The 15,843-nt window shown below is 55.1% G+C and overlaps 3 protein-coding genes across 7 annotated transcripts in view; 1 reads left to right on the plus strand and 2 right to left on the minus strand.

Annotated features, from left to right (window-relative positions):
• Positions 1-227: 227 nt before the first annotated feature.
• Positions 228-3,546, minus strand: HMOX2 (heme oxygenase 2). 2 transcript variants are annotated; one of them, XM_034441411.2, is made up of 6 exons: positions 3,405-3,546; positions 3,053-3,206; positions 2,536-2,653; positions 1,633-2,124; positions 1,040-1,160; positions 228-969 (listed from the first exon to the last, which is right to left on the minus strand). In XM_034441411.2, exons 2-6 carry the CDS (start codon positions 3,160-3,162, stop codon positions 842-844), a joined length of 969 nt encoding a protein of 322 aa, XP_034297302.2. In that variant the 5' UTR covers positions 3,163-3,206; positions 3,405-3,546; the 3' UTR covers positions 228-841. The 2 variants fall into 2 exon arrangements, with proteins under 2 accessions (XP_034297302.2, XP_034297303.2); XM_034441412.3 differs by having other exon boundaries at positions 3,053-3,209; positions 3,405-3,483.
• Positions 3,547-4,233: 687 nt separating this feature from the next.
• DNAJA3 (DnaJ heat shock protein family (Hsp40) member A3) lies at positions 4,234-10,971 on the minus strand. Of its 2 annotated transcripts, XM_034441406.3 has the most exons (12): positions 10,668-10,971; positions 10,330-10,466; positions 9,418-9,501; positions 9,128-9,334; positions 7,725-7,877; positions 7,300-7,447; positions 7,010-7,074; positions 6,786-6,914; positions 6,291-6,406; positions 6,028-6,125; positions 5,042-5,160; positions 4,234-4,526 (listed from the first exon to the last, which is right to left on the minus strand). In XM_034441406.3, the coding sequence occupies exons 1-11, from the start codon at positions 10,843-10,845 to the stop codon at positions 5,057-5,059; spliced, it is 1,419 nt and encodes a 472-aa protein (XP_034297297.1). In that variant the 5' UTR covers positions 10,846-10,971; the 3' UTR covers positions 4,234-4,526; positions 5,042-5,056. The 2 variants fall into 2 exon arrangements, with proteins under 2 accessions (XP_034297297.1, XP_034297298.1); XM_034441407.3 differs by lacking the exon at positions 5,042-5,160.
• Positions 10,972-11,000: 29 nt separating this feature from the next.
• CORO7 (coronin 7) overlaps positions 11,001-15,843 on the plus strand; it is a 28,176-nt gene continuing 23,333 nt past the window's right edge. Inside the window, exons 1-3 of one of the 3 annotated variants that reach the window (XM_060684016.2) lie at positions 11,001-11,197; positions 13,693-13,786; positions 14,292-14,366. Coding sequence is in view for 2 of the 3 variants with exons in the window: in XM_034441397.3 (XP_034297288.1) it covers positions 13,582-13,786; positions 14,292-14,366 (280 nt within the window). In the remaining variant the exon portion in view is untranslated. Of the gene's footprint in view, positions 11,198-11,731; positions 12,214-13,456; positions 13,787-14,291; positions 14,367-15,843 lie in introns of those variants that run through there. The other 2 variants (XM_034441398.3, XM_034441397.3) reach the window with 2 other exon arrangements.

Below are 15,843 nucleotides of genomic sequence, written 5' to 3' on the forward strand. Positions count from 1 at the left end.
GGACGGAGCCCTGCTCGTTTCCCAGAGAGGAAGAAGGGGAGATTCCTTGGTTTTATGCAGGGGGCAAGGGAGGACCAGGAGCTCATTTTGACCCTCTTATCGGTATTTTCAGAAGGCTGTGGGCAGCTAGCTTACATGCCTTCACATGCCAAGTGAAGACACTCATGAGGCAGAGAAGCAGGACTGCCACAGCCTGAAAGTGCCCTCCCCAAATCATGCAAACTGCAGAAACCAAAGATCAATTTTATTATGTCAGAGGCATTGCCATAGTCTAGAAGTTACACGAACATTAAACCATTATCACTTTCCATATGTACAAATTGAAGAGCCCTCCTGCAAGTAAATGGGAGTGAACTGCATTCTGCATCCAGGTGAGAGGACTGCCTGCCTGTCCCCCCACCGCCCACCCTCCATGTAGTGTGGAAGAGAAAAGTTCTGGAAGAGAAAAGCTCTAACCGTTCAGGCCGGGGTGAAACGCTACCTGTTCGGATTGGTTCAGCCGAACTGGTAGCGATGGCAGTGTGAGGCTCCGCCCACCCACCCGTCATTACTTCCTGGTTTTAACCAGGAAGTAACCTGTTTTTTACTCGTGGCGCGTGCACTTCCAAACCAGTAGGGAAGGTAAGTAGATTTCACCCCTGCTTCAGGCCCCTTCTCTCCCCAAGACAATAGCTCAGATTTTCTGATTAGTTCTGCTCCTAATTGTTTGGACACACAGGCATTTGTACACTGGATTTGGGTTTAATGTTTCCTCAATTAAATCCGGCATTAAAAGTCCACTTATTTCAATGGAGAAAAGGAGCACTTTCTTCAAGGGCCAATGGGCAGCCGGTGCCCAGCCTCACATCACGTACCAGGCTGCAATGCCAGCAGTGACTGCAACGCAGGCTGCCAAGACCAGCTGGACGGTGGGCTGCTTCAGGGCAGCCAGGGCGAGGTGGCAGGGGCAGGCAGCATCCTTGGAGCCAGCTGAGGAGGAAGAGGACCATTAGAGGCTGGAGGAAGCCAAAGAGGGAAGAGGGGGAAGAAGGGGACTTACCGGGTTTCGGGGCATAGTACGGGCATTTGCGCATGTCTCCCTTCCCATCATGCACTGGGAGGCCGCCATCTTGGACTTCTTCTGGTAATAAAGCCCCGATCTTGTCCAGCTCCTCGAAGACCTGCAGACAAAGTCCAAGGTTGCCCTGAGCTGAAGCAAGTCGCAGGAGTGCTCAGCTGATCTAGGCCCAGCCCTTGTGGGCTGTTCTGGACTCTAGCCAGCCAGAAAATCTGAGCCGCCCATAGCAGTAACCACCTCCGAGAGCGATGGGCCTGGAGCAGAAAGACTCGCTTTGCTGCTAGAGGATGCCAGGCCTGTCCCTTAGGATGTCAAAACAGGAGGCAGGCAGCAATTGGGGGTCTCCTGACTCAAGCCTGACATTCCACAAAAGATGCTCCCCATTTGGGCCACAAAGAAACCTAAACTTGGCACCACTGGCTGGCTAGGGCCTCGTGAGCTGAGGGAGAAGGCAACGGCAGGCAGCCCCGCAGGGTCAACTGGCCTTAGGAAAAGAGCCCCCGTCCAGCCCCAGAAGGATGGATTCAGGGTGGGGTGGCTTTTAGCAGGCACCCTGAAATCCAGCAGCCGCACACCTGCATGTTGAATTCAAAGGCCCTGTTGGCCTCCTTGACGATCCTCTCCTTGGTCTCCTGGGACACATCCAGGGCGTTCAGCCGGGCTCGGTAGAACTGCTTGAACTGCTGGGGGTTGGAAATGTTTTCAAACATGTAGAAGTTGATCCCTTCTCCACTGCTTGGCAACTTCAGTGCACGCTGAGCCACCCTCTTCAGCACCTGACCCCCAGAAAGGTCCCCCATGTAGCGGGTGTAAGCATGGGCCACCAGGAGCTCCGGCTCCTGCTGCCCAACATAATGGATGCGATCCACGTAGTGCTGAGTGGCTTCTGAGCACTGGATCTTCTCCTCCCAGCCTTCCCCATACAAATACTCCAGGTCTCTTGCTAAGGCTTCCTTCCGGTGCAGCTCCAAGGGGAAATACAGGGGGGTAAAGCTGGGCTGGTCCTTGTTGTGCTCCATCTCCTCCTCCAGTGCAGAATATGTGAAGTAAAGGGCTGCTGTGCCCAGCTGCAAGGAAACAAAGGAGCCATGAGAGGCCAGTGGCTACCAGTGCAGCCTGTTGTCCAAGCCGTTGGACTGCTGTGCCCGAGGCCGCGTTGCTCCCTGAGGCCAATGTGCCAAAAACAGCAACGACCCTTCACTTTAGTGAAAGAAGCAGCCCCCAGTTGGACCCATCCAGGACCGAAGGAGGTTTCATTTTCAATGCTTTGTAAGTCAGAAAAAGGAGATACAAATCCATTAGAGGATCCCAGAAAGATCTGCTGAGATGGAGGGGTGACTCCAGAGAAGCCAACCCTCTCCTGCCACAGATGGGGCTGTCCTGGTCCAGAGCAAGGCATCCATCAGAATGGGCTAAATTTGTCTCCTCTTCTGACCCCAACCACCAGAGACCCAGGAGTTGGATAAAGCTGGAGATACCTTGAAGAGTTCCCTCTTGATGTGTCCCTTCAGGAAATCTTTGACAAACTGGGTGTTCTCAGCCCGGTCATGGGCCTCCTTGGTCCCTTCCTTCAGCAGCTCGGACAGGTCTGTGGGACTGTGGAGAGACAGGGGTCCCGGGGAGAGGGGCAGGGCACTGCAAGCTCAAATCATCTGCAGGCAGCAGGGCAGGCCCCCAACTCTGTGGGGCATTGAGGAGAGCAGGCTTTGCGCCACAAATAACCACCCCTCCCACTTTTTGCACCCCAGGCCCTGCCACGCAAGCTCACTCCTCAGAGAAGGGAACAGAGAAGGCAAAGTCAGAGATGCGCACAGCGTTGGAAGTCCCAGAGGGGGCCAATCTCTTTGTGCTCCAGGATGAAGCTGGCCTCCCCTGCAGGCGCCAGAGCCCCCCCCCGCCCCCACCCCCAGGCATCCTCCCTTGCATGAAGCCTCTGCCAGGCGCTTCAGCCTCTCTCAGCCTCCACCTGCCCCTCTAAGAAGCAGGAGACGCTACCTGGTGGCCTTCTCCTCCTGCTCCTGCTCCTGCTCCTCTTCCTCCTCCTCCTCCTCCTCGTAAGAATGGCTCTCAGGCTCATCCATCAGCTCGGTAGCCTCGGTCGCCATGGCGCCTAACCTGCTGGGCTACAGACCCGGTTCAGCTCCAACTCCTGCTGGGAAAGAGCCCACCGCCGTTTAGCCTCCCGGAGTGGCCGAGCGAGGCCCTCGGGAGCGCAGCAGCGGCCCGCTCCGCGCCTCCATCGCAAGCGCCGCGGCCCGGGATGAAGGGAGGGAGGCCGGCCGCCGGGGAAGGGGCCGAGGGCCGCAGCGGTCGCGGGGCCGACGTCCCTGCCGCGCCCGCCGGTTACCTGCCAGCCGCCGCATCCGCCGCTCCTCCTGCCGCGGCTCTTCCGGTCACCCCGCGGGCGCGGATGGCTCCGCCCCCCTCTGTCACGCGGACAAAGCGCGCTGAATATGCATGAGCCGCGTCCGGGAGGCAGCACAGCGCCCCCTGCAGGGCGGGGCTCAACCTTGAAAGGCGCTCGGTCCTCAGCCGGCGGAGGCGCAGGACTAGCGGCCGTTCCCAGCTCTGCGCAACCGTCCGCCGAGGCCGCCCCTTTGCCCAGGCAGCTGAGCGCGCAGACTTGAAGGGCATCGGCAGAGCGAGGCAACTCCCCGTGTGGCTGCATGGCTGCATCGCCCCCCCCCATCAGAAAGCCTCTTCCCTCCAACTGATCGACTTTAGAAAGGCAGAAGCGGGCAGATCACTCCGGCGATCTTTCTATGGCAAGTCCATTATTTACACCGAATCCTCCTGCAAGCCACTCGAGCAGCTGCCAGAGAAGCAAAGAGCTCTGGGTCTGCTGGGCCAGTAGGCCTTCCTAGGCTCCCCCGGAGATAGGCAGGTGCTCCTGCCTTCCTAGCAGCCTTATTTATGTTCTCACGGGCTCGGCTGCAAAGGGTGTGCCCCCTTTCTGCTTTTTAGCCACTCACTTCTTGGGCCGGGATAACGCACAATGCGAGCAGAATCAGAGTGATTTCTTACACTGCCCTTCTCCCCTTCAGCCCAGTCCATGGCTGAAACTCTCCATTCTGGAGCAAAGCACCACGGCCACATTGCTGAAGGTTTGTGAGGCCCAGTGAGACCCTGGGAGCTCTCTGGGGAATTTGTTCAAACCTCAAGATAGGACTCTGTACTCGGCACAAGGTACACTTTATTTTTGCTCCTCAGGACCCTCACCCACCCAGCAGTCTGCTCTGTTCAGAGAGAAACAAGTCCAGGAAGACCAAGAACCTTTCACAACTCCACCCCCCTCCCCACCCGGTTGAAAACGCTGCAATCTAACATCTAGAGGAGAGGCCTCCTTCCTTCAATGGAGCCATCGGGCCATGGACCTTCAACGTGTGTCTGTCTTCAGTTCCAAAGCTACTGGCATCACGCCTTCCAGACTGCTACTGCCCCATCATCTAGTTTCCAGTGGAACGTTTACCTAGAGCCAAAAGAAAGAGGGACGTCTGTGACCTTCACAAAGACTGTGGACAGATCTAGTTAACCATTCTGCTATAAAAGCCAAGCCGGGACTCCGGTGCCCCCAGCCCCAAAAGTCACTTTTAAGGCTCTGGATTTGCTGCAATGTTTTGGGAAGGTTCATAGATGCAAGAATTGAGGAATGTTTAACTAAATACAAGCTCTTCTGCAATGATACCAGGAGTCTTTAGTATAATACCAAGTGATGGAAACTGAAGCTACTAATGCCAACTCCTCTGGTCCTTGTATTTGTTTTTCTGTTCAGCTGCTGCCCTATGAGTGCTGGGAGCAAGATGAAACAGCTTGGGGGTGCAAGAAAAGACCAAGAGGCAACAGGGTGTCTGTCCAGTCACCAGCAAGGAATGTGTCTGCTCCGGAGTGGTTTTCCTACAGCTTCATCCTCCCTCCCTCCCCTGTGTTTCTGCAAAAAGCGAACACAGAGACCTGCGCATGGAAAGATCACAAGAGGCTTCCTACCTCTGGTGCAGTTAATCAGAAGCTAAACATTTTCTTAAGTTTAGCTAGGAATCCCTCTGTGCCGTCCCCTGCCTCAGGCCTCTCCTCGCCTGCCCCTGTGCTAGTCGTGCCCCTGCCACCTAGACACAAATAGCAGAGAGCTTGGTCAATACACGTTGTGAGAAGGATCCCTGTCCGCGTCAGGCCATTTCCCAGCTTTTTTAGCCCGGGGGGGGGGGGGGGGGAGTTGCAGCTGAGAAGATGTCTCCCTTCGTCAGGCCATCTTTGCCCAGGACATGAGGAATGTTTAAATGACAGCTCATGTCGTGCTATACATGATTGCTGGCACTTCCTGCACACAGCAACAATTTTGGCTGCCTCCTCATTACTCTTTTATTTCAATCGCTTGTCCTTCAGCCTCTCTATTCTTTCACCGATGGCGAAACTATGATCTCAACAAAGGTACGCATTCTAATGCACCTCCCCTCTCCCTGGTGAACTTGCTAAACTGCTCTGAATGTCTTGGTGAACATACAACTCGGGCCTTGAATCCGTGGAAAGACAAGAATGCTCATGAAATGGAAATCAGCCAATTGCATTTTGTGGGTCACTGTGGGGCAGGGAAAGCACTACAGGAAGGCCAAAAACTGCTCTCAATTGGGGGATTTGTTCCCACTATTAAACCATCAGCCGGCCATGCTGCCAACTCGTGCACTGCACGAACTCAACTTCAGGGGTCAGTAAAGTTCAGTGCATTGTGGAAGCCCAGAAAATTGATCAAAGCACAGATGAACTAATAGCGGGTAACCCTATTAGGCAAACACAAGTAATAGTAACCTTTTCCTGCCAAGGAAAAAATGGTGATACCATCTGAGTAGAAGGCTGTGCCATGGTTTACATCATTCAAGGCCATAGTTTACACCACCGGAGCCAGCAGTTCAACTATAACCAAAGACGACCCGCTAGCCCCAAAGTACAGCCAAGATCTGACAGCTCTATAGCCTCACCAGTGGTTGTGCTGGCGATGCCATTCACAGTCCCTTCTACATCAGTTTCATCTTCTGCATAGCTCAGCATCAAGGCTCGCTGGCGATCAGTCAGCCTCCTGCAGGAGAGAGGGAAGGTGCAGTAAGACAGGTCAATGGAAGGCTCTGGAGGAAAAGCAACTGCAAAAGCAACTGACAGACGCATCTCCCTGCCTCAAAGGCCCCTTTTCATGCCAATTACCTCATCTACCCCGTCCCCCAAAATGCCCAGTCTTCTCACTTACTTGGGAACTTTGACCTTGATATGAATGTAGTGGTCTCCATAACCGTAGCTGTTCACTCTGGGAATTCCCTTCCCGCTCATCCGAATCCTCTGGTCAGCCTGGATGCCAGGGGGGATCTAAGAAAGCACAGGAAAAAAAAGAAGATTAAAGCTTTTTAGATGTTTTTCACTCACTGCTCCTGAACTCTTACTGTATCTCATAAATGTGGGAATCAGCCGCCGTTACCAAAGCACTCGTGGGAGTGAACGTTCTAAGATTTAACACCTTGGGCTGTACATAGAACATCACAGAAAATGTCAATTTTCTCTTGAAGCAAAATGAGGACAAATGAAAATACCAATGGAGCAACAAATGACCACAGCTGCAGAAACGCCAATCTGATCCTTTCCATGAAAAAAAACACAGCTTTCCGTGCAAAAAGGGTAACATCCCCTTCATGTTTTTTGGGTCTCTAATCACAGACAAGCCATTTCACTTGTTCTGCAGGGGACGTACCATAACGTTGATTGTCTCATATAGGCCGGGCGACCTTGCTGTCCCTCCAAGAACAGCCTGTGCTATGGAGATGAAGAGGTCAGAGTGGATATCAGCACCGTCTCTCCGGAACACGGGGCTTTTCTGAACCTGGAATCAGGGACAGTTCAAGGACTCAGCAAGTGCAGGCAGCCAACCAGTTTTAAGCATGGCATGACATGGCAAAGCAGCAGGTCAGTACGCACCCTGAAAGTAATGAAAATTTCTTTCCTTCCAACAGGCATCCGAACGGTCTGCCCATCCTCCACACCTAAAACCAAACAAAGGCACTTAGGGTTACTTTTCACCTAGCACCTCATTTTTTTCTTCCCCTCTCATAGTAACTCTGATTTGGAGGCTGAAGACATTAGGATCGTGTTCTTAGTGTTTGGAGCTGCCAAGCTCTGATTTCTGCAAGGACCGATTTTCCTCCCTGCTGTTTCACTTCAGAAGAGCAGCTGTTGTTCTGCCCTAGGAGCACTCAGTACATACATACCTGCTGGGACCGGGACCATCACTGTCTTCTTCTGCTTGGTTTGGCCAGAGCCACGACAAATCACACATGGGTTAGTTACAACTGAACCCCGCCCACCACACCGCCGACACGTCGAACGCATGACAAACGGGCCTGTGTTGATCGTCTCCTGTCCAAAAGAAGACACAAGGAAAGGTGAGATGCCAGGAAATTTCACTTCTGTGTTGTAATGGCTTCTCCAACACCTGCACAGAAGACGAGGAGTTTCGCCAAAGTCTCCAAGCAGGGAGTGAAAGTGCTGAGGGAGGGGAATTGGACCCCAGTCAGCACATCGTTATCAGGGTCCATAACCATCTGAAGCAAGGAATCGGCTTTCTTCTTCTAAAGCGCCAAGGTGCCCAATCGTTCCCTGCACCAAAACTTGCTCACACCTGCCCTGCCCTTACTGTGCCAGTCCCGTTGCAGTAGGAGCAATGCACTACTCTGGTGCCCGGTTCATGCCCTCTGCCACCACAGCGCTGGCAGGTGTCATTGATCTGCACCATGATCTCCTTGTTGACGCCCTTTGCCGCCTGGCTGAATGTCAGATCCATGATGTACTACAGAAAAGAAAAAAATTCAGTGTTTTGAGCTCACAATTCCAAGCCAACATTTTTCATATCATGTAGAACAAAAGGAAGAATACAAATCTGTCTAGAAAAAGAAGAATACATATCTGTCTAGATTGAGAAGAAGTACTCTGGCACTTTCAGAAAATTAATTATATTTATGAACAGTGAGAGGGCCATTTTGGTGCAGTGATTAAGGCACTGAGCTAGACACTGGGTGATCGTAAGTTGCAGCCCTGCCTTAGGCACAGAAACAGCTGGTGACTTTCAGCCAGCCCTTCTCTCTCAGCCCTAGGAAGAAGGCAAAAGAAAATCTTGCCAAGAAAACTGCAGGGACTAGTCCAGGCAATCATAAGAAGTCAACACTTTTGCTTTGTACCAAGGCAAATCAACCAACCAAAAAGACCAATACAATACAAATCAAATTTGCTAATCATAATAAATCAAAAATCAAATTTGCAACCTACTTCTTCACACTATTTTCTCTTGGAAACCCACACTCTTTGTTATGCATTGTTCTGCAATAATGCAGAAATAATGTAGATTTCTGCATTATTGTTTCCCTCTTAAAATCTAAATATCAAAAAGGATAACTACTGAATTTGAATAAAAGTAATGTTCAGTCAAGCCATCAATGTGGGCAAAATCATTGTAATTGTTTTTTTTTAATTATTATTTTTTATTAAAAAGTTTTATCAAGTATTACAACAATTTTTTCCCCATCCCTCCGCCCCCCACCCCATATCCCTCATCCCCCTTCTCCCTCCAACCCCCCTCCTCCCACCCCAGACTTCCCAGAGCAAATCACAGGGTATAGCATTTAACAAACATAAACTAGAATATGCTAACTTTTTGTAGGCTCCAAATTCCCTCTTGCTCTTTAACTCCCCTTTCAACTAACAAAACATAATTCAAAAAGAAAAAGTTGGTTTCATTCATAAGCTATTTGAAGCTTTTTAGTCCGATATTTGTTTTGAATATAGTCAATCCATCTTCTCGAAATCATTGTAATTATTAAATGCACCTTTGATTCCCCCCCAAGACAGCAAAAACTCAATTTGAGTGATCAGAGAGGAGTGAATTTATCTGTTAATTCTGAATAGTTCCTGAATAGAATAATTCTGGTAGTTCCTAAAGATTCATCATTTGCATAGGATTTCTCATGCAGATGTTAAAACAGGAGGAATGAAAGCCCCAAGGGACTTTACACACCAGTGGCCTGGGCTGCAATTCAACTTTACCTCCTGGGGCTGGTCAAAGACGGTGCTAAAGTCTCCAAAAGGGGACTGCGAGAACTCCCCAAAGATCTTCCTGAACAGCTCCTCAGGGTCAATAGTTGGGCCAGTGTGTCTGTACTGCTGCCCGGAACCTGCTGAGCCAGAGCCAAAGCCAAAGTCCGCTGTACCATAAGTATCATACTGCTTCCGCTTTACTTCATCTCCCAAGACCTGCCAATGATACAAGAGCTCAGTCATCTAGGGGGCCCCAGTTCCCAAGCCATGGAGTGTAAAAGGGAGAGTAAGTATGCTACCTCGTACGCCTCAGCCAATTGAGAAAACTTCTCTTTTGCTTTAGGGTCATCCTTATTGGTGTCAGGATGATACTTCTTGGCAAGCTAAGCAAAGAAAGAAAAACACAAAAGTAAAAATTGTGGACAAGAGATTGTCATTTGTGTGTTGGGAATTCATGCAATGAATTTTAAATCAGCTATATTGAACTGTTAAAATAGTTTTTATCTTCTGGAGTATTTTTGCCTATATAGTATATTAAATAAGAAAAAGTTATTTCATTTCTATCACATCATAATCATATACACTTGAGCACCGCACATTTGTAGTGCAGTTCAGAATCCTTAGAAGTAATGGCCTTCAAAAAGCCAAATTAAACAAATGAAGGTTTAAGGAACGGTAAATATCAGTGGCCTTCATCAGCAATAGTAGCCAAACAACACAACAGCAGCCTTGCTGGATCAGATGCAGCTCTTCCTATTCCAGCAATCTGGCGCAAGTAGCTAGTGATCATGCCCACATGCAAGGTCAGCCCCCTCCTTTCCTTGGGTTTTGCAGCAAACACTTAGAAATCAGCCTGGGAATGTCAGAAAAATCCAATATTACAGAATGGATTCCCCAAGCGGTAGTCTAGTCTTATGACAAAATCTCAGTCACAACATGGGAGGTTGCTGTTTATTTTACCACCCCTTTGCTTTTGAGTACATGGGGTAAACAAATATAAAGGAAACCAGCTTTTAAGCAATTACTAGCCCCAAATGGTTGAGGCAGGGTTGAGAAGGTGTAGGACACAATGCCACCCCTAAAGCTGGAGAGGAAAAAGACTCTCATGCAAGCTGCTTAGGAGAGAGCTCTACTGGCCAGTGCTATTTGCCCCCTTATGGTCAGGCACCCCCCACCCCACCCCCTGCATCCCCTCTGAGAAGCGGCCTTGCCTGGTAATAGGCCTTCTTGATCTCCTTCTGGCTGGCGCTGCGAGGCACTCCCAGGATCTGGTAATAATCCTCTTTGCTGCTGCTCGAGGCGCTGGTGTGAATCGAGGCCGCCCAGACGAGAGGAAGCGGTCGGATTCCTGCGCAAAGAGAAGCAGAGGGTCAAGCCGGCGTCGAGGGAAGGGCGGAGGCGCAGAGCAGCCCCGCCGGCTGCATTTCTCCGGCTCTCCGGGCAAGAGACCCGCGCGCTGCCAAGGCCGAGCATACTGGGCCGACCCCTGCCAGGCCGGCAAGAGGAGCGGGGCAGCGCTTGTCGTTCCCGGGGCTCCCCGGCCTCTTACCGGAGCGGTTTCCCATCCGCGGCGCCAGGGCCGCGCGAGAGGCGACGGGGGCCACGCTCCGCCAGCGGGCAAAAGCCAACACCAGCGCCAAACGCCGCGGCTCCCCGCCGCCCGCCCGGCAGCTCCCGGCAGCGGTTGCCGCCTCCGCCAGCCAGCGTGAGACGCACCCGGCCGCCATCTTGCGTGCTCGGCCGCAGTGCGCCTGCGCTCCTCAGCCCGGTAAGCCGGGAGTCTGACTGCGCAACCGCACCGTCCCGTGGTATGGGAGGGCGCAGCCGACCTTTCTCAGAGGTCAATCCCGCCGACGCGAAACTCGGGCTGCTCCTGGGTCCTAGTATCCCCCTGCCATGTTCTCGATCTAGGCGCGGGGATGGATTTCGCGTGTGCGAGGCTCAAGGGGGCGTATCCGGAGCGACCGTCTGGGCGTGGGTGGCTCTGGACTCCGGCTCCGCGCCCCTGCTTGGCCGCCCCCTTCCACACACGGGGCTCCCGCGAAGCCAGCGGCACCGGGATCGCGGGAGCCTTCAGAGGTGCGGGGAAAGCCCCCGGAGAAGGGCTGGGTGGAGGGAAGCCGAGCCGGAGACCAGGCGCGGCCCCTTATTAAGCTCGGTCGGAGAGAGCGGGAGCGCCGCCGGTCCAAGCGGAGGGCATGCCCGAGACAGGGGCCGCGCGTGGCCGGCAGCTGCTCGCCTCCCCGGGAGAGGTGGGAGCTCCTCCTCGCCTTCCGCCACGAGCCTCCCTGCCGGAGCGGGGAGAATGCCGCTCTGCGAGCTCGAGGCTAATAGTGGAAGGGAGTTAGAGTGGGGAAGGGGCCCCATTGGAAGAGCCGCAGGGCCGCCTGGGGACTGAGCATCGGGGGTGGGGGGGCAGGAGGGTTTTTGGGTGGCCCCTGCTGCGCTCCAAGGCGATCTTCGGCCAGACGCGCTCCTTTGTAGCCCGTGAGAAGCCGCCCTCGAGGAGCCCTCCGGCAGCCCGGCCATTGGTCTTCCCGGGCCCGGCCACCAATCAGCCGAGAGTGGGTCTGGAGGGAAACCCGAAAAAAGGGGGGAGGGCTGGGGGAAGCCGGCAGAGTGAGCGGGACGCGGCGGGGAAGGCGGCGTTGCGAGGCTCCTCAGCCGATCTCGAAGGCTGGCTGGCACTGCGGTTGTCCAGTTACGGGCGGTCCCGTAACAAGCCCCTTCCAGCCGTGGCGCCTGAAGACAGGCGGTCCCCTCGGGCTCTCACCGGGATGCTCTCCCGCCGGCGCCCGGCCACCTGCTCACCAATAAAGCGCTAGTTGTGCCTGGGTTATTGGTCGTCGGCGCCGCCGGAGGCGAATGGGCTTCCTCTCCGCCCCCGCAGCCGGGGAAGGCGGGCTCGGCTCTTGAGAACGCGGCGTTGCTCAGCCTGTCGTGGGCGGCCCCTCCGCTCGGAGAATTCTGGGGCCCGCGTGGGCGGGGCCTCCGTGGAATTGGACCCGAGGCTGGACGGCGGCAGCGGCGAAAGCATGAGCCGGTTCAAGGTGTCCAAGTTCCGGCACGCCGAGGCCAAAGTGGCCCGCAAGGAGGTGGGTGGGCGGGCGGGCGGGCGGCGTCGTGAGTCGTGCTTACCGCCGGATCGTCTCCCCGGTGAACCGCCGCATCCACCTACCGGGGCGGGCGGCGGCTCGATGGACGCGGCGGTTCCTTGCTCGCCCCCCCCCCCACCGGGTGGGCTCGGGCTCCATCGGGAGGAAGCGAGCGGCTCGGCCCTCGGCCTCTGTCAGCGATCCCACCGGAGAGGGACGCCGGCGCTTTCGGAGGCGCCTCGCGGCTGCCGGGCTGAGCCGCGCTCGCGTGGGCGCCTCCCGAGACGCGGTCAGGCCCTGCCTAGCGGAGCTGAGGCCGGGGCCGCCCTCCGGCTGTTTCTTGGCCCCGGGGCAGCCGAGGCCCAGAAGAGCCGAAGGGAAGTTACCGGGACTGCATCCGGGGAAGCCCCGCCCTGCAAATTTAGTCCGGTCGGGGGACGAGCAAGGCGGCTTCCCCAACAGCTTCTCGCTGCTAAGGGGCCGGCTGGCCTGGGGCCGCATCCCCGGTGCCAATTGGGCTGGGCTGGGGCCGCCCGGCAGGTGTCTTTCTGCCTTCGCTGCAGCCAGCAATTGGAGCGGCCGGAGTTTGGCGGCCGAGCAGCAGTGGGGAATTCGCCGAACATCTCCTGGTTGCGAAGCCGGATCTCATCGGCCCGTCGCCCGGGCAGCCCCCGGCTAGGGCGGGCGGGGTGGCCCTCACCTCGGCGGCGGAAAAAGCTTCGGAAGGGCCTCTTTAAGCGGAGCCGCCTTTGCCGCTCAAACTTCCGGCTGCAGAGGGAACGCCAGAAGCGCTGATTTTGCAACAATTCCGTTTTATGATTTGAGACGTGTTTTCTCTCGGGGCTTCCGGTTCCCGCAGGGCCAGGGGGAGCGTCCGGGACAGCAAACAGCTGAGCTTCCCCGCGGCTCTGCTCCACAGACGCTCTCCCGTGGTTAGCCTGGCCAGGCCGGCGGACAAGCGCGAGACCTCCTGGGATTGGCTGGCCTGACCATTTTCCCCGCCATGCCAGCCGGGTGGAGCCAGTCTCCGTCTCCCTGGGAAGCTGCTTCAGGGAAGCGCTGAACTGGGCAGCCTTATGCCGTGAAATAAAATCTCGGTCTGGGATGGGGGTTCAAAGAAAGAATGGGGGAGCCACACCTCATGTTGGCATAAGAGGCCCATTGGCAGAGCTCCAGCCACAGGGAGGACTCAGGAGTTGACCCTCAGGAGAGTCCAGGGATGACAAAGGAGGCTTTGCTGGTTCCCTCTTTCTGGGCAGTCTGGCCAACTCTGCTCTGAAGCGCCTCCTCCTGTCCTTGGCTGTGCCCCAGTCACTTCTGCTGCTTTAGGCTTCCCTGGAGAGAAAGCTGCCCTTTGCTCAGGGCCAGATGTCCCCCACTGCCTTCTGGCTCGTGACTCACTTGTGGAAGAAGGTGGGTCTGTGGAGGCCTTTCCACCCCTTCCCCCTCTCCCAGCTTGCTCTCCTCTCTGCGCAACAGGCCTGGATTGGAGATCTCCAAAGCAGCTGCCCTTCAGGGAACCCCCACATCAAGGCCAACACCCGCTGGATTGCATTCAGCACAGACCTGGCAGGTAAGAGGAGCCCCGCCCCGTTTCTGCGCTTGCACTTTGACCTAGTAAGGAGTTTGCAAAAACCCTCTGGGTGTGGCCCAGGCTGAGGGTGGGGAGGCTCCCCTCCAACTGGCCCCAGTCTGGCTGCTCGGGAGGAGTTTTTTTTCCCTTCTGCTCTTCCCTCTAGCAGGGAGCTTGTCTTCTGCTCCCCCCCCCCACGCACACATCTTAAAAGGTCAAACATCATCTGTTGATTAGCACAGAGGCCCAATAGGACTGGCTTCACTTGGCTGGGGCCAGGAAGGAAAGCCCGCTCCCCAGCACTTGGTGCCTCCCTGCTGTGTAGTGGCCACCTTGAGCCAGGTCTGGCCAGAAGCCAAGATTTCCAATAACGACTCCTACCAATAGCTGTGCAGCCTCAGGGCAGCTCTGTGAGTGGAAGGCAAACTAGGGAGAGATTTCCTTCTGCCTGGCAGGTGGGCTGCTCAGGGGGCTGGCTTCATGAAGTTTTTCTGCTTTTTGTCAGGTGTGCTGGGTGCTGTGCCCCTGGAGAGCCCAAAGGGGATCAAGAGAGTTATCTCTCATCTGCACTGCCATTCAGGTGAGCTGGAGAAGCTGCAGGGGCGGCCTTTGGGGGAAAAGGGCAGGTCTCCCATGCAGAGAAAAGAGAAGTTTACTGCTTGGATGAGAAAAAACCTATATAGAGGAAGAGAGAAACAAACTATCTGCTTTCAGTTCTGCTGGCCAGTTGCTTAAGACAAGCTGTTGCTGTTGCAATTGCTCTCTTGCGCAGCTGCCGAAAGGAAGAGTGTCACATGACTCTGAAAAACCCCACACCCCCAGCCTTGTCCTACTTTTGACAGACTGAGCCAGGGCAATCCAGCCCTGCCGCACTGGGCTTGCTTGTGGATGAGGTTGGGAGTTTCACATTTAGCCTGATGTGCGGGCATCGTAGAAGCAGAAGCCAGCCTGCCCTGGACTTTCTGAGACATCCACATGGGGGCGGGGCTCCTTCTGCTACACGCTCATCCAGAGGGCATGTCAGGGGTATTGCACCTCCACCTCCATGGGCCCAGGACTGTGGGCTGCCAGCTCAGCGCCTACCCTCTGGAAGCCATAATCTGGACAGAGACTGTAATCCGACAGCTGCACTGCCTGCCTGCCTGAGAGGATGAAGCCCCTGGTCTCAGAAGCTTTGCCGGGCCAGCCCACAGCAGGAAACTGCTGCTCTCCTTCCTGGGGGAGGCACTTTGCATTGGTGGTTCTGCAATTCAAAATCTCTGTCAACTGCAGCTCGAGGGGGGCAAGCAGGAGGAGCTCCTGGGTGGCTGTGCTTGCTCCCACCCCCTTGGAACTGAGAAAACGATGCATCGTGCCCAAGCCTCAAAGGGCTTAGTAGGCACACACACCCACATGTGGGAGCAAAGGGTTGGGGGCTAAATCCTCCCACACCCAGGGAACCAGAGCAGGAAGGGGAGCTGCTGGATTGTGGGTACCCAGAGCGCAATGGGTGGATGGATGGGCAGGGGTCTTGGCTGTGCCTTCTTGACTGCAATTGTCAGAGACTTGAGAAATGGAAAATGGCAGAGTGAACCAAATAATAGTAGGATCTGACCTTCCTCCTCTCAAGCCCCCCAAACAAAGACAATTTCATCCCGCTGGGTGGAACAGAGTGGGTGTTTTGGTGTCAGACTGAATGGCCATGGGAGGGGGGGGCACTAGCTGGGAGAAGCTGGGCCCGTTTGCTTGGGGTGAATAAAGAGCCCTCGGGAGGTTCCCCTCTTCAAGCCCAGCTGGCTTTGTGCTGCAGTGGAAAACCTGCTGTCAGATGTGATGGCCAAGGGCCCCCTCGGTCCAGGCCCGAACCCAGAAGCCCCAGCCAAGAACCAAGGGGAGGCTCTGTGATGATGACCCTTTGGCTGAAGAAGCGAGAAGAGAAATGAGTGACTGCCACCCTCCAGTTCAAATCCCAGTTCCAATCCTCCCCGTCCCGTCCCATGCTGGGAGGCAATTCCTTGGGGAGAAGCAGTGCTGTGACTGCAGTGGGCGCCCACAGCCTTGGCTGCCTGCTTCCTTGT

Source organism: Pantherophis guttatus, chromosome 14 (assembly GCF_059756535.1).
Source record: "Pantherophis guttatus breed Tessera chromosome 14, ASM5975653v1, whole genome shotgun sequence".
Taxonomy (NCBI): Eukaryota; Metazoa; Chordata; class Lepidosauria; order Squamata; family Colubridae; genus Pantherophis; species Pantherophis guttatus.

What these genes read in the sequence shown, in the direction of transcription:
- DNAJA3 (XM_034441406.3), bottom strand. Translation starts at nt 10,845, where the DNA reads ATGGCGGCCGGGTGCGTCTCACGCTGGCTGGCGGAGGCGGCAACCGCT. An exon ending in AATTGGCTGAGGCGTACGAG is followed by an intron (nt 9,335 to 9,417) that starts GTAGCATACTTA and finishes TATCATTGGCAG; the next exon opens with GTCTTGGGAGATGAAGTAAA. An exon ending in AAATTTTCATTACTTTCAGG is followed by an intron (nt 6,915 to 7,009) that starts GTGCGTACTGAC and finishes CCCTGATTCCAG; the next exon opens with GTTCAGAAAAGCCCCGTGTT.
- HMOX2 (XM_034441411.2), bottom strand. Translation starts at nt 3,162, where the DNA reads ATGGCGACCGAGGCTACCGAGCTGATGGATGAGCCTGAGAGCCATTCT. An exon ending in TCAAGAGGGAACTCTTCAAG is followed by an intron (nt 2,125 to 2,535) that starts GTATCTCCAGCT and finishes GTTTCCTTGCAG; the next exon opens with CTGGGCACAGCAGCCCTTTA. An exon ending in GTACTATGCCCCGAAACCCG is followed by an intron (nt 970 to 1,039) that starts GTAAGTCCCCTT and finishes CTTCCTCCTCAG; the next exon opens with CTGGCTCCAAGGATGCTGCC.